The sequence below is a fragment of the Ursus arctos genome, unplaced genomic scaffold (assembly GCF_023065955.2).
Source record: "Ursus arctos isolate Adak ecotype North America unplaced genomic scaffold, UrsArc2.0 scaffold_1, whole genome shotgun sequence".
Classification (NCBI taxonomy): Eukaryota; Metazoa; Chordata; class Mammalia; order Carnivora; family Ursidae; genus Ursus; species Ursus arctos.
The window spans coordinates 35,041,937-35,065,818 of record NW_026622763.1 but is presented as its reverse complement, the minus strand read 5'-3'; the positions used below and the strand labels follow the sequence as shown (position 1 = coordinate 35,065,818).

The 23,882-nt window shown below is 43.9% G+C and overlaps 1 protein-coding gene across 8 annotated transcripts in view; it reads right to left on the bottom strand.

Moving 5' to 3' along the window:
* Positions 1-23,882, bottom strand: part of FMNL2 (formin like 2) — a 428,341-nt gene that overhangs the window by 22,938 nt on the left and 381,521 nt on the right. For all 8 annotated transcript variants that reach the window (XM_057317774.1, XM_026492780.4, XM_026492781.4 and 5 more), the window contains 6 exons: positions 13,014-13,088; positions 9,090-9,200; positions 6,518-6,667; positions 4,363-4,464; positions 2,273-2,585; positions 1,723-1,935 (listed from right to left, as the gene is read on the bottom strand). In XM_057317774.1, the coding sequence (XP_057173757.1) occupies positions 1,723-1,935; positions 2,273-2,585; positions 4,363-4,464; positions 6,518-6,667; positions 9,090-9,200; positions 13,014-13,088 (964 nt within the window). The remainder of the gene's footprint in view (positions 1-1,722; positions 1,936-2,272; positions 2,586-4,362; positions 4,465-6,517; positions 6,668-9,089; positions 9,201-13,013; positions 13,089-23,882) is intronic.

Genomic DNA, 23,882 nt, shown 5'->3' with positions numbered 1-23,882 from the left:
CAGCTGTAGCAGCCCTGAAGGCAGCAGTGGGTCATCAGCTGAACAGAGAGTTCCACACGGTAGAGCCGAGGCAATCAAGAAGCCGGCAAGGTTTTAAAACTAAGTTGTGGGAAGAGTCCAGAGAGGACAAGACTCCGAGGGGAGCCCGGGACCTGCACATCTCGGCCTCACGCCAAGGCAGTTCGGAGTTCTAGGTGAGAGCTCGGGGGAATGGAAGTGGAGGCTCCGTTGCGTTAGGTTTTGCCAAAGAGAAAGGAAGTGGTACCCGACCAGAGCCACCGCAGCAGCCACGTGCCACGGTGAGCGCTCTCAGGACGCTACGATGGAAGCCTCATCCGTGAGCCAGGCGCACACGGCAACTACAGGTGTTCACGCTCAGGGGCTGAGAGCAGCCTGTCGATGGAAGGGATTCCTGGGGCTTGTTAAGAGATTTTTGGTTCACATCCTAAAATCCAACAGGTCCACGATGACACACCTTCTAATTTTGTCCCTAGGAAGCAATACAAGTTCTAGAAGAAAGTAGTAGATGGGGGTGACCTTGAACGGTAGAACCAAATCACTGGATTACTGTGAGCACTTTCAACAGGCCTCTGGTTTGTTTCTTTGACAAGTTTATGGAAGTTGGGATGGAAGGAAACACCACAGATTCGGTGTGGAACAAGGTTGCTCAGGGTGGCTTTCTGGTGCCCCAAAGGGCTTCGGTCACAAGGATGAATTAGTCCTAGTGACTGGTCAGTACAGCTGCAGGTGGGACACTCTGGGGGATGGAGCGGGCAGTCGGGAAAACCTCTCACAGCTAAGACGGTCATCGAGACGTGGGACAGAAGGCTCTGAGAATACCGCACCCATCAGAGTGGTAGTTCTTCGTCGGAAATAAGAGACCTCTACAGGGACTGAAGTGCGGGAAGAAGGAGAATTATGTGATGTCAGAGATGGCACGGCAAAGCTCAGAGCAACTCAAAATGCCAGGGAAATGCTCCATGACGGGGAAAACAGCTTGTGGTATTTTTGAAAGGAGTAAAAAGTCACTTCCATGAGTCAAAACATCAGAACTTCTATTTCAAGGCATTAGAACCCCTCTCTTCCTCTAGCCCCCCAACACACTCTGTTTTATTTCTGGTGCAGGGGGGATACCGCACTCTGTGCTGGTGAGCAGGGGGCAGCGTGCACAACTCAGAAGCGTTTCCAGGCATGGCGACCCCGCTGTTGGCAACGCTTCCCTTGAAGGTTCAGTCGTATAGTGAATTCTGAGGTCTTCAGATGCACAGCAGAGATGCCTCGAAGCCTACATCGGGCAATCACACAGAAAGGCATTCTCCCCTTTTGCAAATGACACCGCAAATACCTTCCAAAACCAGAGCACCGCGTGTCAGAGCTCCGACTGGTACAGATGCTCACAAGTGCTCGATGGATCCATGAAAATGCACTGATCCCTAAGAATCTAACTTGTCTCTCGTCCCTTTTCCAGGTGGGCAGAGTGGAAGGTAGGAAGTCTGCAAAATCCAAACTCCCTGCTAGAGAGAGAGCTATGAGCTACCCGGAAAACCCCTCCTGTGCATATCTTCCCCTTTCCTGCTCCATTAGCAGCAATGCTCTGGGATTAAGAGGAGGCACCTGGACTTGCAGGAGACCGGGACTTTCGAAAAGGCTTTAAAGCCTCCGGAGGTAACACAAATGAGTATTTCTTACACGGGTACCTGGGTCTGAGTTCTGTGCTCTTACCTGCTAATCCTGAGTTGAAAACCACTGTGGGTGAGGACGTCCCAGGCAGCGGGGGTGCAGAGGGAGGAGGAGGGGGTGGTAAAGGAGGAGCCGGCACAGTCTCAGCTGCAGGGCCTGGGAGAGGCGGGGGAGGAGGCGGCGGAGGAGGAGGTGGGGGAGGGGGTGGGGGTGGGGGCGGTGGTGGCATGGGTGGCGTTACCGGACCATTTTGCACTAGCAAAAGAGAAAACACAAATTGCCTTTGAAAACAGGGGAATGGTTTCACCTGCAGGATGTCACGTTCACATAAAATATCCAAAAAACAAAACACCGAAAAGGACAGGAATTTTTTTCAAAGACTAGAAAATCTCCTCACCGGCAAATAAAGAATATACTGCAACATATGTGAAAGCTTCAGCTTTAGAACCTTAATCTCAAAATGCAAAAAGTTTTTAAAATCAGAAAAAGGACCGGCCAACAAAAGCAGGCAAAGATCATAAACGGACAGTGGACAAAAGAAGAAATACAAATATCCTGATGCTCTCCCAGTTCTCCCACTGAGGCTTCTTACCTGCTTCAGGTGTGTCTGACGATGGAGGTAGTGGGGGCGGAGGGGGGGGCAGGGGTCCCGAGGGGGCGACCCCCGTTACTGGTCCCACAAAGTTACCCACTGCCGCTTCTGACCCCGTGGACAATGTGCCAGAAGCCACGACTGGCAGAATAGCAATGTCCCCATCCCCCTTCTTCTGAATCTTAATGGTCCCTTGTTTCTCCAGTTCATGAATCTTTTTTTCCAGGGTAGACTGTCTTTGAATGGCCTCTTCTTTTTCTTTGACCATTTTCCTTAATGTGTGAACCTGGGTGTTTGCATCTTTGTAGATTTCCTGCAAAAAGAGCCCACAGTTAAGAGTTTATCTTCACATAACATTCATACCTTTTAGCATCAGATTGGCAAATTGAGGATCAAGGATTTAAGAGAGAAAAGAAAGAGAAGGAAAAAAAGGAAAACAAAGAAAAGAAGAGGAAGGAAGGAAGGAGAGAGAGAAAGACAGAGAGAGGGAAGGAGAGAGGGAGAAAACTCATACATACATAGGATTCCTATGGAACTCAGCCAGATGCTATAAAGTCCCATTCATTATCAATTGTTTATTGATAATGCATGCAATATATTCTAGCAATTGTTGCTGTCAATATAGTTCTTTCCACTAAGAAGTGCACCTAACTCAATATTCCCAGCAGGTGGAGAGGAACAAGGGAGAGATGACCCAAGAATAATTTTATAGCTGACTCTGGAATACCCTGAGGGTATCGGGTGGGGCAGCATGTTTTCCTTTTATTTATTTTAAAATTCATTTGTAACTCCAAGACACATATCAGCTAACAGTAGACAAAAGGCCCTAAGTCAGATGTGGACAGAAGTCAGACTGGGATTAAAAATCTGCAAAGCACGGAATAATCCACTCATGAATAACCAGGGGCTGATTGTTCTTGAATGGGGTTCTCTGGCCTTCACAACGCCCCCTTGACCAAGCTTAGGACAGCAATCTTTGTAACACTTTCCTTTTGGTATGCAGTTAACAGAACAGGCCAATGCTTCCCTCTACTGATTACTTAGCTCTGTCTAGATTTTTAGAAGAAAACAAAAAAGTTACAATTTTCAATTTAAAGGCCGTCCCCATTCCTTTTATTAGGGGCCCACCGAGGTTCCAATGAAAGGATTTTAATGGAACTTACTTGCTGGGTCTTGTACATGTGATCTCTCACCACAAACCTCCAGCAGGCAGGGAAACATTCTTCACACCCTGTCTATTATTAATAATCTGAGAGTCTGACTTGAATTGAGTCCATATGCTACAACTTTGTCTCGATGTCGTGCCAAAAAATAAATTTCCTAGAGTTAACTGCAGGACATGTCAGAATATCAAGCAACACACACAGACATGATAGGCATCGCATAAAATGTGCCGTTTCATCAAGGATGGTGTAAAGGCAAGCCGTGTGCCTGAAAGCCCTCCAAGCGTTTGGGTGATTTTATGTTCTGTACAGTTCTGAGCACTCGGATAGCACTCCATAAATACCTGACATGTAAGGTAAAACAATGCTAAGGCCAAATAAAATAGCTGGGATTATCTGTTAATAAAATGGATTGGTTTTGCTTTGCCTTCTTTCTTTCTTCCTTTTTTTTTTTTTTTTTAATTTTTTTGGTGAATGCCATTAGGTCTCCCCTGTGTTGATTTCACCATTTCCATGGCAACCACCAAATCTGGTTTCAAGTAGAACCAAAGCAAACAAAATACAAAGAAGTCCAAGTCCTAATAAAAATAAATAAGTGGCATGAATTAAATCCATGCCGTGTTTTTATTTCCGAGCAAATGGGTGATCCACTGAATCCACTCGGACTCGTCCAGATGGGAAAATATCGTTGCTCTCAAAACCTGTGGTAAGGAAGGACCGAACCCCCGACATTTCATTACATACACATGTATACATACCCTAATTATGTGTACTTTTCATCTGAGTATCACTTCTGAAACGGTTCCAATAAATATGTTGCATCAATGCATTCCTCTGACATGAATGTATCCCACGATCTACTAGGACTAAAGCCGGTGCACCTTGCCTGCAATGCCCATCTGGACCAGCTATCAGCAGCACACTTACTCGAACAACATCCAGCTCCTTGTTCCTCTGCATGAGCTGCTTTTCCAGTTCCACGATCTTGGACATGGCTTCATTTTCCGTGTCTTGCAGTTTTTCAGACAACTGTAAAGTTTTAAAAGGGAACCTGGGTCACAACACACGAGCATTGTGCTCAGGTCCTCAGTTCTCAGAAAGTGGAGCTCAAAAGCCATTCGGGGCCCATCAGGGTCCTGCATGTGTTCCACAAGCTGTTTTCTGGAAATGTGAATATTTCTAATAGGATTCTGAATACATATTTGTTTCTAATGGGAAATAATAATCTACACACGATCCTTAATAAAACCCATACATCAGCTCCTTAGTGTTTTGACCTACACAGTGCCTCTCCCTCTGTTTCTGCAGTAGTTGGCAAGCGTGGGGGACAGCAGGTAAGGCAAGAAGGGAAGGTGACCTTTCCTGCCCAAAGAAAAGGCCATTAGGCAAAAGCTTTTGAAAATCATTAGTCCACAAAACTTGGTTCTGTTATGACTAAAAACCAGCTGAGAAAACAGTACTGCTGGTTTTGACCCAAACTACCCAACTAATAAAAGTCATTTGGAGGGGCAGTTCAAATAAACAGGTGGCCTGCTACAAAAGTGGGCTATCTGAATATGGTCCTGCAACGCTGGCTAAGGCTTCCAGAGGAAGACGGGGTGAGCCATGTTTTCAATAGTTACTTTTCCCACAAGGCTCCAAAAGTGAGCAACGTCGGATTTCACTGAAAACGATCACAAGGGAAGAAGAGATCACAAGTAAAGAAAACCAGGGAGGCAAGGTGAGGAGGAAGGGTGGAGAGGAAAATGCCGATCAGGTTCAGAATTTGAGTCAACTCTCTTAAGGTAAGAAACACTGGCCCGGTAAGTGCCCTTCCTAAGTGGGGGCCAACCACGTCACTGCAGGACTTACAGTGTGGGGGGGGAGAGTTGGCTCACCAACTTGGCTTAACCACAGCCAAGAAGATGCCCATTTTCAGAGTGATGGACGAAGGTGAAGGATGTCAAGCACGTTTGATACTCTCAACTAAGAAAATGTGGAGGAAAATAAGTGACCATTCAAATGGGGGAAAACGATATTGCTCCAAAAAGAGACTATTCATTTACAACAAAGGACACTGTCAAGCAGAATTCAACAAAAGAATTTGGTCCTCACAATGCTGGGGTCTCTAAGAAGCACCATTTTTCTGTTCATTCCTGCAATATTCAAATATCTGCTTAATGGATAAACACATGAACAGCCTCTGAAGGCCTTCAGACTCAAATTCAACTTAGTCTGTGGAAAGAAAAATCCCTCAAAGAAAAATGAGCCCCTGCCCTGAAATGGAGTTGATGTTATACTGAGAGGACAACTCGAAGAAGAGGACATAAGGGAATGCTCACTAATTTCCTTGAAAATGCCTATTGTTGAAAAGAATCTTTTGAGAACTTCCGTAAGCACAAGGCAAGACTGTGCAGACAGGCATCATGAAGACACAAGATCACCCTGTCCACGGGCTTGTGTGGACACACTGGTTAGAGCGTGACTTATATTCCCCAGACTCTGAGTGAAATATAACTTACTGACACATCACACCAAACTCCCACAGAGGCTGGTGTGGGCGGTATCTTGCCTGGCTAGTCACGGTAGTCGCACTGAGGGAGAGGGCCAGGTGAGAGGCGGGGAAGACACAAGTAACAGTCTATTAGCCCTAGGGCTTATTTTCGTTGCTAGAACCCATCTTCCATGGGCCTGTGTGAGCACATGTGGTAGAAAATTATTTCTATTCAGAAGAATAGGAATAGAATAGGACTTCTACACCTCAGCCCAAATTCACATATTCGAGTGACATTTCCCCCCTACACAGTGCCAATCACCTCACTCTTGGGGGCCTGTCTGTAACTAGGATGGCTAGGACATCTGGGCTCAGCAGAAATCGAGCACATGAGCGAATAAGGCAAGGCGACAGATTCCCTCGGTTTTAAGTAACAAACATGCTTTCTTTGAAAGAACCCCAAGTGGCTTTTGATGGCTCCCTATCTCCAGCTGCAGCTTACATCTCTCCACTCCAAACCCTTTCACTGACCGCCATAACAGCTAACACTTATTCTGCCTGGCACCCAGTTATACACAAACAGTGTCTCCTTTTGCGAGATGTAGTTACATGAGAAATGTTTTCTTCCAGCTCTTCCACTCTCTCCAAGGCCGCATTCTTGGTTTCAGCATCCTCCAGCAGAGCCCCCACATCGAACACGTTGTCCAGGTAAGCTTGAATCTGCACCTGCAGCTTGTCGCTCTCCGTGTGCTTCAGTTTCTAGACACCAAAGCGCAAGAGAAGGCGGCGTTAGCGCAGCCGCGGAAAGAGAACATAAGGGTACGGCAGCCTACACGGTTTTGTTTGTTCCAAATACTCTGGTCTTTTCCAAGAGACGGTTTGATGTCTTGGCCTCCTCAAGAGAACTACAGTGTTCAGAGTGTGCGACGAAGAAGCTACCAGCAGATCAGTTTCTGGCGAATACCCTCTCCCAGATATACACACATTTCCTCCCTGATCCTTCCTATAGATATATTCCCCATATCGACATATTCCAAACCAAAACATTTTGACACAGGTGAAATCAGACAATAGAAAAATTAAAAGCAGCTTCGGACGGGGGCAAAGGGTCCCAGTAACATAAATTTGAGAAGCATCTGTGTGCAGAAGAGGTTAGAGTAGGCGTAATCTGCCTGCGTAAAGAAGGTAGTTCCACTGAGGAAGAGGGTTAGGCGGGAGGTAGGGAAGACATGGATACAGCATATCAGCCCCGGGGCTTATCAATAAATTGCTAGAATCCACCCTCCATGATAACTTCCCCAAGATACCGCCCCCGTATACGGAGCTCAGGGCTCCCCAAAGCACAGATCAGGAAGCTTTCCTCTACTCCCTGCATTACAGGCCCAGCGTCCCAAAGGAAGTCAACCAGCTTTAAGGTGAAATTAGAGATCAAGAAAATCTGTGAATCTTCCTTACAAGTAAGGTAAGTCCTGACTTCGCCTGGGGGAAAGGATGAGTAGCTAGAATAATCCAGCATATGGAGGACACCAATCAACATATAGGGAACAAATCAATGGCTACTTACAAGTCTGGGTTTTTGTAAACCAATGAAGCATTTACCTATTATATGCTTATAATACTAATCTTCTAACCACCTCTATCAGGGTCCAGAACCAACAGACCAAGAAGTTAAAGAAACACAGAGTTTTGGAAAAAAATTTTAAGTTTTTAAAATTTTCAGAGGAATTATGCTCTACATAAACTCTCAGGGAGATAGATTTGCTCCTAGGTCTAATCGGAAATTCCGTAACTTAGCTTGTCCTTAAGACCGCACGTTCCGTCTTAGTTTAGGAGAACAAGCTAAAAAGACACCTGAAGAAGGGCAAAGCCTAGAAAGGAAAATAAAGCAGCAGTGAGGCAGGTTTTCTCACCAAGTACATGATGAGTAATGGGCACTCCCTGATGTGTTCCTCTCGCCATCACAGCCTGCAGCCTGAAGAGGCTCTGCACGACCATCACAAAACGGAACCCACAACACCGTTAGCGACCTACACACCCAGCGTGTGCTCAAACCCGGCCACTCTCAGAGCAGGCAGGCAAAGAGGGGGGAGAAACCTTGAACTCAGAGCAGGTAAAACTTTTCAATACCTATTCTGTCAAAGATATTAGTGATTATTTAAGTAAGAAAACAAGCAACTCTTCAGTGGAAATCCATCAGGCCTCTCCCTGCATACAGTCCTTAGACAACGTTAGGCCAATCTCTCCAAGGGCAGCCCAGCTGGTATGCTAAGCCAGGTCACGAGCTCAGAGAGTGACGGATGCTAGGACTCGGCCTCACAATACACTGTAATTCCCTGACTTCCCCCCAACAAAGACGGGCAGCTGAACTCTGGAGAGGTCCAAGGGAAGCACTTCTATCTTCTCCGTGGCTAGAAACAGACTGGAAATTGAGGTTAACAATTCTTGCCCTCTCGCTAGTGGCCTTTCAAACTCAAGTGGACCACTGCTGTACAGAAGGGAAAACAAAACCACTCAAGAAGCGAAGGACATGGGGGCGTCCTGTGCACACACAGCTACTCAAGTCCATTTACGATTTGCACATCAACTTGCTATTTCTTAGGTGAAGAACTACAGGGAACTGGCTGAGCTCTTCTGCAGGGGAGCCAAAGAAAGAGAAACTTTAGACTTCCTGCTCCCATGAACTTAAACGTGCAACAACCAAAGCCACAAAGGCGTTAAACAGAATGTAACCGCTACACGAGGAAGTCTCTAGTGTCCATTTCCTCATTATTTTTTTATGCTCTAAGCATTTATTCATCACTCTCTAACAGTCTTGGTTTGATTTCCCCTGCCCAGCTGGGGTCCCTAAAGTAACCAAAAACGTGGATTGCCCAAGAGTCCGGATGAAGGGTGCAACGAGACTGGACGCAGACCGAGCTCAAAAGCGGAGGAAAGCTGCGGCAAGGCTACAGGGGTCGTCTGGCTCCAGGACTAAGCTGGCAGAAGACAGCCCGAGGGCCCAGGAGGTCTGCAAGAATCCAGTATCTCTGGCCGATTTCATCACTTAGATAGGTTCCCTTTAACCAGCGCTATAGTACCCAACCACTTAGAGCTTCAAGCGCTCGTTAGCCACTGCGGAAGGGTATCTGAAGGCAGGCAAAGTAAGTCTTACATTGGAGCCAAAGGCCACAGCTCTACTTACATCCAAGTATTCATCCAGGCCTAACTTGGTAAACTCGTACTGGAGGTGAACTCTGAAATTCATGTCCTCTACTGAATGGACTACGATGTTAATGAACTGCATAGACGCCACCTGCAATGAAATTGCCAACGGGTTACAGGGCTCCAAACCGGTTTTCTCAGTTTAATCACGGGCGGATGCTTTCAATGTCACACATCTAAACGTACTTACCCGTCTCCTTCTCTTCACTTCGCTGGGTCTTTACCAACATTTTATCGTTTTTTTTTAATTCAAAAGTCATAAAGATACCACCGTAAGAGGCCACTCCTCATCCACTAGGATGACGATAATCATAATGCAAGTGCTGCAAGGAGGTGACGCCGTGGAACCCGCATCCACTTGGGATGAAAAGCAGCGCAGCCGCTTTGAAACGTCTGGCGGTTCCATTAAATGTTAAAAACAGAGTTTCCATAGGACCCAGCAATCCTGCTCCTCGGTACGCGCCCGCGGGACAAGAAAATGCAGGCCCGTATAGAAACTCACACACAAATGTTCCTAAAGCATTATTCACAACCCGACGTGGGGATAAAATCATCACTGTCCATCAGCTATGGGATTAAAATAATGTGCTATCTCCATACAGTGGACTGTTATGGGACGAAGTACTGACGCATCCGACAGTGTGGATGAGCTCGAACACCGTGCTACGTGAAACAAATCGTCCTAACAGGCCACATAGATTACGATGCCGTTCAGATCCAATACCCAGAACGGGCACATCTGTGGAGATAGAAAGATCAGAAGCTGCCTAGGACTGGGGATGGGAAAACGGGCAGCGGCTACTGATGAGGATTCTTTCTGGGGTGACAAAGTGTTCTCAAGTAGACCGCAGAGATGGCTGCACAACTCTGCAAATATGCAAAAAATATGCTGAATTGTCCACTTTCAACGCGGGAAGTTACATGTTACGTTAATCACCTCTCAGCAAAACTTTCTAAAAAGTCTTACGGGTATACAGAACAAACAGTGTAAGGTATCCCAGGCGTGTCATAGAAAATGTGAACAATCTTATAAAAAAGAACATTTAAAAAATCTCCTATCATCGTACCACAGGATAATCTCTTCTAAAATTTCACTGTGGGCCCTACTATACCAACAAGATCGTAACAGGATCTCTGCCCCAACTTTCCATTTTAAACAATCAACTGGTTTCTATTCCACAAAAGCCTTGGATTTACTGCTTTCTCTCCATAACTGCATCGTGGCCCCGAGAGCTGCCACAGAGAAAACCAGTTCCTGGTTTGGTAAAGAACAAAACAAAGTTGAATAGATCTATTTTGCCGTTTTTTTGTTTTGTTTGTTTTTTCCAAGATTCTGCTCTTAAGTAATCTCTACCCCCAGCATGGGGCTCCAACTTATAACTCCAAGATCAGGAGTTGCATGCTGTACCAACTGAGCTAGCCAGGTGCCCCTCTTTTGCTCTTAATAGTGACATTTATGGTGAAAGTATCTTACTAATGTTTTCCCTCTATGGGTAAACATGGTCTCTGCAAGGAGGTGAAATGAATGAGGGATCCAGATTCACATTTACTCTGAAAACTGCCTTCCTTCCTCTCTCCTCCAAACCCAGTTCCTTTTACCTTTTTTTTTTTTTCCCAAGTGTTCCTATCAAGTTAAGTTCTCCTTTGAGTGTAAGTCATACATTAGATATCTCTGGAAGACAGGTCAACTCTCTAGCTTACAAGGAGACTCTTTTGCAATTTACTAAAAAATGATTTCAGGTTCTGTGGTTAAATGAGCTAAAGATTTTGTCAGGTTTTTTGTTTGCTTGGTTTTGTTTTGTTTGTTTTTGTTTTTGTCCACAAAAAAATACAGAAAAAGTTCTTATGCTATGTTAGAAAATTTATATTTTATGAGGAATAAGTTGTTCAGGAGCTTGTACAACTGAACTGCAGGCCCAAGGACAGTTTAAGAAGAGCTTCATTTTCTGGAGGAAAATATGGTTCAATTCTGGCATCTTTCCATTTCTCTTCTGAATATCTGTTGAGTTTTAAGATATGCCTGAGAGGCAACTCTCTGCTAGGCAGCAGAGGAATCGAGCACAGGACCCTGTAGACTAGCAGCTCCGAAATAAGCTTCCTCGCTGCATGTGTGTATAAATAAATGGCAAGAAATATACTCTCCCTTGTAAACAGTGCGGGCATTTTGATGGGCTTCATTGTACAATGATAATTTCAGCAGAAACTCAAATGGTAGGGAGATTCCCAAGGGGTGATAATGACCAAGGTGGGTCACGTGTAACACAGCAAGGAACGGCGTGGACCACGGCAAACCGGAAGGGGGATCTTCAGACTAAAAATAAGAGCAACTTGGCTTCAGCGGCTGATACTCTGCAAGCCCAGGAGCCTCACGTTAGCCACAATTTTTACTTAAAAAAAAAATTAGACATCTGTATTTTTATGCACCATTTCCAAATTTTTTAGGGAGGGACATCACCATCTGACTCAACTCACGAGCCTGTAGGTGGGCTTCGGCCTGGAAGCCTCCAGTTTGCCACCTCACCCTTTGGGGACAAAGAAGTTTCCTCTTTGAAGGCAGAGGAAAGAAACTGGTAAAGTGAGCCACGCATGGCTTCTTCACGTACTTATCATTCGTGCCAACACGGGCCTTCAACACTCCAAAAAATCCTAACAACAAAATTAAAAAGCCAATGTAAACGTACTCCTTGTTTCACATTGTTTGCCTTTTTAAACAGCAAATAACAGGCTCTGATGGAACAGAAAAGCTTCTCTATAAAGGACTGCACCATTCTCATGGAATTTGGAAGGGGTCGAGGGCTAGGATGCATAGAAAATTTAAGGACCCAGAAAAATTTTTCACATAAAAGGGTTAGAAATCTACAAAGCAATGTTTCATGGTTTACAGTCACTGAAGCAATTCAAATGGAAACTGTGCCTGGCACCCTCGCATAGGTTTGAGAAGACCGGACTACGTAAGAACTGAGCCGGGTACCGGCTCCAAGCTAGACGTGAGCTGAGAGATGAAGGCCCCGTGAGATTTCCTGGGCTCAGAAGTTGCCCGGGTCAAATGGACTGGGTCCGAGAAAGCCTGCAGATCTGGGTGCTCTCACGGGTCGTCCGTCTCAGAAATTCTCTAGGGTAGATTTCTATCTTCAATCTAAGATTAAGATTTAAGTCTATGAATTCAGCAGTGCTCAAACTCCTTTTGCTGGTCAAGCCCGGAGAGGGCAGTGCTGCCACTGAACCGCATGTTCCTGCATGGGAACTACCGTGCTAAGGAGCTCTGCAGTATGATGATGCCCTCACCGAGTCACCAGAGTGGGAAAGAGAGCAAGGGTGGCGGGGAAGGGGGGGCGTGGGTGGAAATCACTGTTGTATAGTAATTTGGGGAATGCATACAGTCAGTTCTACAAACCAATGCACTTTAGTCTTTGAGAGTGTAGTCTGGAGAAAGCCACTGGCTGGGGTGTGCAAAAGACAAAATGGTCAAGATGCTCGGTTTCTACCTTCAGGATCCTTATGCAGCCTTACTGACCACAAAAGCTGGCAACTGCAGGAATCTGTACCAGGAGTTAACGTCCTTTCCCCAAATGCATGGCTTCACCCTTTATTTGCTATAAATAATTAGTACTTTGGGCCTTTACAATAAGCATGCATGTAAGGGATAAAACTGGAAAGAAACACCAACTTTACCTGCAAGGGGAAAATACAGAGTGTGAGGAACACTCTAGACTGAATCTATAGCATACTATAGTCAATTTTCTGTCGTTTGTAACATTTATATGCACAGACATACACACATATGATATATAACTAAATTTTAGTTAATAAATTATAAATATATAACTATAAATGGATTTAGGAAAAAAGTGCAGAAACGGAGTTTGCCTTATTGAATACGTAATGTAGTACTGGAATAACTCACCATAAAATCTATGTTATTGTCTTCATTCCTGAAATGTTCCATCAACTTCTCAAAGCGCTGTTTTTCCCCACAAACCTGAAATACACATTTTCATCACGCATATGAAATTCCAAGCATAGGCATTCTAAAATTAGATGCAGGAATTTTAGCATTAATAATTATTTCCAGAATAGCTTTTTATTGCCTCTCTCACACACTATTTACTTCTGAGTTGGTTAACTCATAAATACCAACTTGAGCCAGGCCCTCAGTTTCTTTTAAATGTTCCCTTGATTTACTGAGAACTCTATCAAATGTGTCTTTCTTTTATGGTTATCTTTGCAGCCCATCATTTTTTTAGCCTGCATTCAGAATCCCAGGATGTTATGGTTTAAAAAAAGAAAAACAACCCCTTCCCCCACCCCATTTTCCTTTTTAGAAAAGCACTTTTATTTTTATTTTTGTAAAGATTTTATTTATTTATTTGACAGAGAGAGAGACAGCCAGCGAGAGAGGGAACACAAGCAGGGGGACTGGGAGAGGAAGAAGCAGGCTCCCAGCAGAGGACCCTGATGTGGGGCTCGATCCCAGGATGCTGGGATCACACCCTGAGCCAAAGACAGATGCTTAACAACTGAGCCACACAGGTGCCCCTACAAAAGCACTTTTAAAACAGGCATGCTAAAAGATTTGGACAGTTTAGTATTTAAATTCCTTGAAAGCAGTTTGAAAACATTCCTATTATATTTAAATCAAATTATTTTAGTGCATAAACCACAACACAGAAGGAGACACCATAGCAGCAAAGTATCTACTATTACAGTAGACACTTGGGAAGCTATATCAACCCATTCAAGGCAAGAACAGAAATTTGCAGTAATTTACGAAGTAGCACCCCTGAGGCCTGAAACAGTCACCTCAAATTAATGCTTTCATCAAACAGGTGAAAGAGGCAGATAAATTACAGTGAACTCCAGGGTCTACACAGGAGTTAAAAACACAGAGTCGAAGAAAGATCTGTAACAAATAAAAACTCTCTGGAGACTTATTCCCAAAATCAGAGGATAAACTTTAGTTCTGCCAGTGACCTTGGCTACCTTTTTTGGGAACCCACTGGATTATTCTTTTTGCCTTTAGAAAGTATGTACCTGAACACCCATGAGCTACATGCAGTATGAGTAAGACACAGTCTTTGGTCTTAACATTTTGAATTTAATCCGGGTTTCACATGCTTGACTCAATTTTCCAGTTCTATTCGTCATCTTAGCAATACATAGGTTGTTCCTGAAGAATTCCTCTAAAATGACATTTCATCATAATGCTATAATGCAGCCACTTAGTTCTGTCATGTTAAATCCCATATAAATATATATTTTGATGAAGAGAAAGATTCAAGAGGACAGCAATTTTGTCTGTTTTGTTCACTACTCTATTTTCAGCATCTAGAACAATGCTTAGCATGTTGTAAGTTCTCAATAATATTTGTTGAATTACACTGAAAAAAGGACAAATGAGTAATTATGTGAAAAGACACTTTGATGAAAGGATGACTGACTTTCCCACTCTATCACGTTGATGAAAGAAGAAGCATCAGTCCCTCAGTAGACCATCAGTAGAACCATCAGGAGACAGGCGCCAGGAGTAAGGCTTCAGTGATGGTTCCTGTGCCTCAATTGTGTCCTGGGAATGTTAAGCCTCCAGCCTCGGAGGGCCATCTAGGTCTCAAAGCAGCTTAATGTTCTCACTAGGTGCAGAACACCCTGTATTCTGATAACAACTCTCCATTTATTTATACCTGCCTTAACAAAAAATAATTACAGAAAAAACAGTGCATGGACCTAGGCGAGAGGAAGGGAAGGAGGCTCCAAACGGAGCGTTCAAAGTCAAGCCTTTAAAAAACACACATGTCCAATCCCGCCTGAGAGAGCCTGGTTCAAGAGGACCAGGCAGGGCTGGGTGACGCGCACATGCACAATTTTAAAAGCACCACAGACCATTTTGATGCAACTCCACAAAGACAGAGAACCAGAGATTTAAAGGGCTACTTTGTTCGTCCCTGGCCTCAGCCAGCCCCTCTTGGAGAAGAGGCAGCAAGTTCCTGGAAGCAAAAGGTTTGTTGGGGGGTGGAGAGGTGAGGCATTCCAAGCCCAGTTCCCGAGACTACGACATCAGCCACATCTTGTGCCCAGAGGCATAAAAGTCCCTAGCCTGTGAAAAGAGCCCAGTGGGTGAAAACTGCCAAGGTTGGACATGGAAAGGATCAGAATTACGACCTGAATTTTAAGAGAAGCCCCAACATAGGCACTTGTTTTCCCAGGGGAATGGTTTACTTCCATCTGTTTTAGGAGGTTGGTAGTGGCAGGAGAAAGGAAGAGAAGCCGCCCTGGATCTGCGAACAGCTACCCGCTACCGGAAGCAGTGAGTAATGTTCCGTTGAGCCGCCAGGCACCCAATGAATGAACTAGAAGAAGCAACAGCCATCAATGAACAGTGATGAGGAGTACAATTCCTAGGCGGGCAAAACCCTTCAAATGAAAGAATGTCAAGACTCTGGAAAGTACCTGGTGCCCTCAATTTATGAATGAGACTGAAACCTAGACAAAGCGAACAACTGTAACTGGATGAAAGGTCAATACAGAAGCTAGAATCAGGTCCCCAGCTGCCAGCCTGGCTGATGTTCCTCCTCCAGCATAGCCTAGAATGTGCAGATAAATGTCAGACGATAATTTAAAGCATTCCAGAATTATCTGCAACACCAACAGAGATGAAAAACGTTATTGTTAAAAACCACAATCATTACACCAGGCACATACCTGATGTGCTTGGATCAGAATCTTCCATGGAACTTCTAAAAACAGCAGGTTCCTAGAGTCTAAATCAAGACATACTGAATGAGAATCTCCACAGTGGAACTAGGAATCTGTGCTTTTAACAAGTACCTGTGGCTGCTGAACCAGTAGCTTCAATAATATAGACTAGCAGATTCAACCCCAATCTTTCTGACTACCAATCATAAACCAGATAACTAGATCATTAACTCTCCAACTCACTCAATCTCCAACTTAATAACAGATAAGGAGATACAGTTACCGTAACTGGGTATCACGGGAATGCAGCAGGACTGACCCACTGTGCCTACAGAGGTACAATAAATAATAAGGTAACTCTCAAATAATCAGAGAGGCATTAAAAAAAGGGAGTTTATATGGCTGCGGAAAGCGCATGTGGACAGCACAAAAACCAACTATTCACAGCCTGTTAATAAAAAAAAAAAGGTGGTATCAAATCTAGAACAAGCAATATTAGGTTAATTTCATGCTGGGTAAAGATCCCAAAAATCACATGCCACCCTGATAGATACATGCATTTCTTTAGAGGGCATCCTGTCAACAGACAAATCCCTGCTAAGAACATCTCTGGTATGAAATAGAAAAATAGCTTTAATCGTTAAAAATAATACTTGAGGGGCGCCTGGGTGGCACAGCGGTTAAGCGTCTGCCTTCAGCTCAGGGCGTGATCCCGGCGTTCCGGGATCGAGCCCCACATCAGGCTCCTCCGCTATGAGCCTGCTTCTTCCTCTCCCACTCCCCCTGCTTGTGTTCCCTCTCTCACTGGCTGTCTCTATCTCTGTCGAATAAATAAATAAAATCTTTAAAAAAAAATACTTAAAAATCTTCTAATTCACAGCTGTGATGGACTTGGTGAAAAGGATCCAAATGCACAAAATGACGTGTTGCCAACAGAGATGCCAGTTTGGGGGAACTCTGAAAGAAAGTGACTGACCGCTCTCCTTACCCCCTGTGAGAACCAGAAGGGCCTCTGCCATCAGCTCCACCACATCCCTCTGTAAAGGTTTAAGGGAACAGCTCTCCTGCCAATCTCAACTAACGAGCACAGGGTGGCATTTTCTGACACTGTTCCCTAGGAAAGGCAGGGATTCCAGAGGCCCCCCTTTATTTCTGAAGGAAAGGAAGCATGCAAACCAGATTCACATTTGTTTCTACATTACTTTAGGAATCATTAAACAAGTGTATACTGTACTCCCACAGGAAATGGGAAGATATGTTTGGGGGAAGCTGGTAAAGTTGTGTTCGGCATCAAAGGAAAGCAGTCTCAGCTCATACTGCTCACATCTGGACCACCCCACACACTTGGTTCAAATAGAACAGCCATGGCTGAACGTGACGCTTCTCTCCTTTGAAACTGACCTGGCTTCAGAAAATGGTGAGGATACAAGAAACAGGACACCGATTCTCAGTTACGTTCAGAATCCACACACTGATGGGCCTTGGTGGGGTTGCACTCAAGGACTTCATCAAAACATACAGAGGAGCCAGGAGTGTATCTGCACGTACGTATTACTGAATATTACATATTGCTGCACATAATTTCCATCTGCCAACAAAGGCCAGGCAACATCGGAAAACTTCAGAAAGTAAAAAAAAAAACGTTCTGTGGCAACTGAAGCAGGTCATTTCTTGCCTTTCATATAATCCATGGTACTTCCCTTCCCCCGCTAGCTTTACACCGGTTTCCTGGATCAGGGACAAGCAGCCACTGAAGTAGGTGGGTGGGGAGCAAATTTAAGAGAACGCGGCCACAGAAAGGCCAACCGAGTAGACTGCCGAGGAGGCTTTGTGCACGGGAATACTCCAACAGGAATTGGGTTTCTGCTACTAACAGCCAGCGCTGCCAGAAATTAAGCCAAACAGCAGGAAAAGAAAAGTATATGCTCCGGAAAGCCATGTACTCCGCAGGAAACCTAAGAGGCATCTTCATTTATACGTCAGTGTCATGTGAATAAATGCACTGGCCCCGATTAACACTGTATAAAGTAAAAACCCTCGGGCTGGGATCCTGGACCCCAGACTTCAGTTTACTGAACGCCCACCCATCCCTGAGGTCCTGCCTGACGTCCAGGCCTCTTTGCACCTTGAACCTCTAACACTGATGGGGATGAGGGGATCTGAGGGCAGAAATATGACTGAACAGGAAACCTGCATCATATGGGGGGCACAGCTCTGCCACTACCCTGCTGGGAGCCTGGACAGCATGGTTGTCCCTGGAATCTCTGGACTTCAATTTCCACATCCATTAATTTCAGAGCCATAGGTTATACAGCGTGTTTTCAAGGCTTCTTTTAGGAAGCCATAAGCGTTACAGAGGACCACTCTGGGGGTTCCAAAGGTGGGGAGCTTGGCAGGGAAAGGAAAAACACAAATAGGAAAGGATCTTGGGACTTCTGTCCTCTTTTATCCAACTCTGCTTTACTGAGTTGCTTGATAGGATTTCATTGAAAAAAGTTTCATTGAAGGTTTTCACTGCTAATAAAAGTTTGAAAAAACAAAAACAAAAAACCCTCACTTGATATCTTGAAGTTCTAAAATTCTAATCTAGGCACGGCAAGATAACACGATATCCCCGAACTGACCAACCTGGCAGCTCAACACAAACCCAGTGTAGAGAGGCGCTCCGCTACGCAAGCCTGCGTACCGTGCGTAAGGGCCAGAGCACTGTCTCACAGCATCTGGCGGCCTGGTGCTTGTAACGCCCATCAGTCCGGCCTTGCCCAGATAAAATGGCCACGCCCGGCACAAGCGAGATACATTTCCACTTCAAGGAGAACTGAAGCAAAAGCGCAACTCCTGCCAAAAAACGACTCAACTCTGTTCTGCAACATCTGTGAAAGACATTTCTGAACAGTGTCCCAAACCATTTGGATAAATCTGGGGCCCTGGATGCAAAGGAGGCCGTGGTTTACAGTGTCCCTGAGGGTGAGCAGGGGTGAGGGGATAATTTCCCTTAAGGCCCATAGTGGAGAAAAGATGATTTTACAAAAGCCTGTAACAAAGAGTATTCTTGCTAGCCAGATGTTGCAATGAACAACAGACGGCCGGCCTTCAGCCACCTCTCCGTCCCCCTTCAAGGTCAAGGACCGTCTTTGGCTTCCCCAGCAACAGCTCCCAGGGCACCACACAAAGTCTGCAGCCAGACTGAGGCCTGACTCTTATGAGGTGGCTATAAACTATGCTTCTGGGTTAGTTATATAAAAATTAAAGGCCCCTTGCTTAAGTGTTTCCTTCTTGCCCTGTTGCCGGGTGCCTGCTTCAATACTTTCTTTTTCTCTTCTCACAATAGGCCCCTGTGATCCGCAGGGCTCCCTGCAGGAAGGCACCGTTTTTTAGAGGCACAGTCTATTATGACTGATTAGACGACCCTTCTCGGGGGGGCTGCCCGGGAACAAAAGTTCGTTTTCTTCTCAGGGCCACATGAAGTAAACAGTTATTACATAGTCCTAGGTGGAAAGCACTTTTTTTTACCTTCCACTGGGAACACCAGAAGCCTGAGGATTATCTGACGCCATGATGGCCTGACCAAAAAACCCACTTTGCTGGGGCGTCGTATGCTTGCAGGGGTCTAACGCTCCTGTGTTCCTAAGGTAACTAGACGTTTCATCCACTGACACCAAACGGCTGCTGGGACAGAAGCAGACCACTCAGACCTACTGTTGGCTCTCCTGTCTCCCGGGATTTAAGGGCGGAAACATTCACTGAATTGAAACATTCGGAAACTCAACGACCTTATCTCTCACTCCACTGAAAATGACGGAGAGCTAAACAACTGAATGTATTCTACAATCTAGTCAACCCTCCTTCCTCATAAATTAATAAAACATTTCTATCGAAGCTGAACTGGTAAATAATCTGATTATGAGCCAGAGGTTTCATCCACTTCATACTAATCACCCTTGTGAAAACTTCAGTTGCTTTTCCAGATGTTTCCAAATATCCAGATGTTTTGGCACCAACCACAGAAAACAGCCAGATGACTCTTTTACTTTTCATGTATATATTTTGCTGTACCAAAAAAAGAACCCTGACATAGAAGCAAAGGGCTAATAAAATCCCCAAAGAATAACTCATTGAAACACCACACCTTAAATGAGAAATGCATTTTTAATCACGCTCCTAAAAAAAAAAAAAAAAAAGGAGAAGACCTTCACTACATTCGAGAGAGGAAGGCTCCACAATATAATTCTTCATAAATGACATCTTTCAGAAATATTCCTAATGCCTGACTTGACTTGTTCTGGCTTCAGTATGAGACACATCTCTTGGTCATCAGTAAGAACTCATTCTTTCAAGGCTTCTGTTCCTTTAGGAAGACCAAAATACATTGTAGTTCAAGAGAGACTGGTACTTAAATAGCTATCCGAGGAGTGAGGAGCCAAGGCCTTCAGTCATCTCTGGGATGACTTACCGAACAGACCCCTCAAAATGCAGAAGGCCTAACACTATTTCTTTCATTTCTCCTCACAGATTCGTCCTTTGAGCATACCGAAGCCAGGCAAGGGAGGGGACACAGTGACACACTTCTAGTGGTCATCACGTGTTTGGTGAATTGTAGCAACAACGCGTGATAGGAGGGGTTAAAATCCTGTGGCATTTTCACCACAGATCTTGGGCCCTGCTCAGGAGACAGATGTCAACCCATGCTCTCTTCATGCCTGAATCACAAGTCAAATTAAATCTAACAAAAATGTGCTATGAATTCGGAGCCCCTGAAGACAAGGACTCTTTGTTGGCTAGATCAAGGACCTCAGTCCACAAGCAGGCAAATGCCTGAGGTTTGTCCACTGCTCCCTCCCCCCGATTCCACATCTTCACTTTCTTCCGTGCTCTGCCCCAGGGCTGGGTCTTCATCAGGAAGACCTCACTCTCAGCAACCCGGAACCACTTCCACCTGGCCCAACAAGACAGCAGACAGTGTATCTGGGAAGCAGTTCTTAAAACATGGTTCTTGAACACCAAGGGTCTCTGAGGCCCTTTCACAGAGTCTGTGAGGTCAAAACTATTTTTATAATGACACAAAGGTGTTACTTGCCCTTTTCACAGAGTAGACATTGGCATGGGAAGTACAAAAGCAACAGTGGGTGAAGAAAAGCACTGCTGCCTTGGTATGACTCAAGGCAGTGGCACCAAGTACTCTAGTAATCACTGTATTCATCAGAGTCTCAGTTAAAAAAAAAAAAAAAAAGCCAGTTTCACTTACAGTACCCGTGATAAAAGGGCATATCTGATAAAGACTTGGTATTCAAAGTAGATAAAGCACTGACACAACTCAACAGCCAAAAAACACATAATCCAATTTAAAAATGGGCAGAAGACACGAACAGACATTTCTTCAAAGAAGACATCCAGATGTCCAACAGACACATGAAAAAATGCTCACCATCACTCATCATCAGGGAAATGCAGATCGAAACCACAAGAAGATATCATCTCACTCTTGTCAGAATAGCAAAAATCAAAAACACAAGAGACAATAAGTGTTGGCAAAGATGTAGAGAAAAAGGAATCCTTGTGCACTGTTGGTGGGAATGCAAACTGGTGCAGCCTCTGTGGAAAACAGTACACAGGTTCCTCAAAAAATTAAAAATAGGGGGCACCTGGGTGGCTCAGTTGGTTGTGTGGCTGCCGTCGGCTCAGGTCATGATCCTGGGATCGAGCCCTACGTCGGGCTCCCTGCTAAGCAAGGAGCCTGCTTCTCCCTCTCCCTCTGCTCCCCCCCCCATCAAATAAATAGATAAAATCTTTTTTAAAAAATTAAAAACAGAATTACCATATACCTAATAATTGCATTACTGGGTATTTACCCAAAAAATACAAAAACACTAATTCAAAGGGATACGTGCACCCTTATGTTTACTGCAGCATTATTTACAATAGCCAAATTATGGAAGCAACCCAGGTATCCACCCATAGATGAATGGATAAAGGGGTGGGGGTGTGTGTGTGTGTGTGTGTGTGTGTGTAATGGATCATTATTCATCCATAAAGAATGAAATCTTGCCCTTTGCAACAACATGGATAGAACTGAATAGTATTATGCTAAGCAAAATAAGTCAGTCAAAGGGGGACAAATACCATGTGATTTCACTCATAATGTGGAATTTAAGAAACAAAAGAAACAAGGAAAAAAGAGAGAAACCAAGAAACAGACTCTTAACTATAGAGAACAAACTGATGGTTCCCAGAGGCGAGGTGGATGGAGGGACGGGTGAAATAGGTGATGGGGACTAAGAGTGCAGCTACTGTGATGAGCACAGGGTCACGTATGGAATTGTTGCATCACTGTAACGTATATCTGAAGCTATTGTAACACGCCATGTTAACTATACTGGAATTAAAATTTAAAACTTAATTACAAAAACCTTGTTGATGCAATAAAAAGTATTAATTTTATTCAATCTGGACCAGTGAATATACACCTTCTTAATATTCTCTATGATGAAATGGGAAGCATGCTTTAGTAAAGCACTTTTGCTACTTACTAAAATATGGGTGCCTTGAGGAAAAGCACTTCTAGGATTATTCTGGTTGCAAGATGACCTAGCCATTTTTTTTTTGTTCTTATTTGAAAGAATAACTAACAAACCACAGTTATTCAGACTTAAAAACTTGGCAGTAATTTTCTTGAAAATGGATGAAGGAAACTGACAGTATTTGTTTCTAATGATAAAAATTGAGCTTTCAAGCAAAAATGAGAATTTTGGAAAACGTATTCATTATGAGTTTGACAGCTTTTCCAGTATTTAAAGATTTTTCTGATGAAATTGGTAGTGATAATAATGTGATTTTAAAAAAATACTGCATGATGAAATGTGTCAATATTTAGAAGATCCAGATAATTCAGTGAATTGATATTTTCCAACTGACTACCACATATTGTTATAAAACTATGCATTCAATTCAAGGTAGAAAACAAGCAAATAAATCTTATACTAACAGAGTACCAGAAGTTCATTAATACAGTTTCAGATTCTACTTTGCAACTAACCTATAAGAAGCTACCACCTGTCCAGTGTTTGCATAGTTCCAAAAAAGAATAGCCACTGTTACCTGAAAATGCTACTAAAGTACTTCCTTTTCCACCTGTGTGTTTGTGTGGGCTGGGTTTTCTTCAACTACTTCGATCAATACAACACAAGTGACTGAATGCAGAGGCAAATATGAACACGCAACTATCTTCTATTAAGCTAGACTTTAAAAGATGTATAAAAATATAAAGTAATGCCACTATTGCGGACGGAATTGTGTCTCCACAAAATTCATATGTCGAAGCCTTGTCCTCAACTGTATTTGGAAATAGGGCCTTTAGGAGGTAAAGTCAGATTAAATGAGGCCATTAGGGTGAGTCCCTAATCCAATGACATCGATGGCCTTAGACGAGGGAGAGACCTCTATACACACACACACACACACACACACACACACACACACACACACCCAAGAAAGACCATCTGAGGATAGAGCAAGAAAGCATCCATCTGCAAGCCAGATAAGGACATCTACCAGAACCCAACCATGCCAGCATGGGGACTTTCAGCCTCCATAACTGTGAGGAAATAAATTTCTGTTGTTTAAGCCATTCAGTGTATGGTATTTTGTTATAAAACAGCTACGACTGTCACTGATTTTTTTTTTTTAAGTTTTGAGAAATAGATGTTTTCTTATAGAAAAAGTTAACACTAACATGTAATGAGTCTATTGTGTTATTTTTAATGAAATACATATCAAAATTTTGCTTTCATTTCTAATGGGGTCAATATCAATTCATAACACTCATAAACAAAAAACTGGGGGAATCCTTCATAATTTTTAAGAATGTAAAAAGGGGTCTTGAGGCCAAAAATTTAAGAACTACTAGATTATACTACTAGAGAATAGCTTCTTTATTTCTACAAAGATGATGAATTTTCAAAACCCAAAACCTGAAGAAGCAAATAAGTGGATTTCTAATAGGAAAAAGTCTTATAAGATTGTCGGGGAGTCAATCACACCATACAGAGAGCAACTACATCTGCTATCTCTCCACAAGGATGAAGTC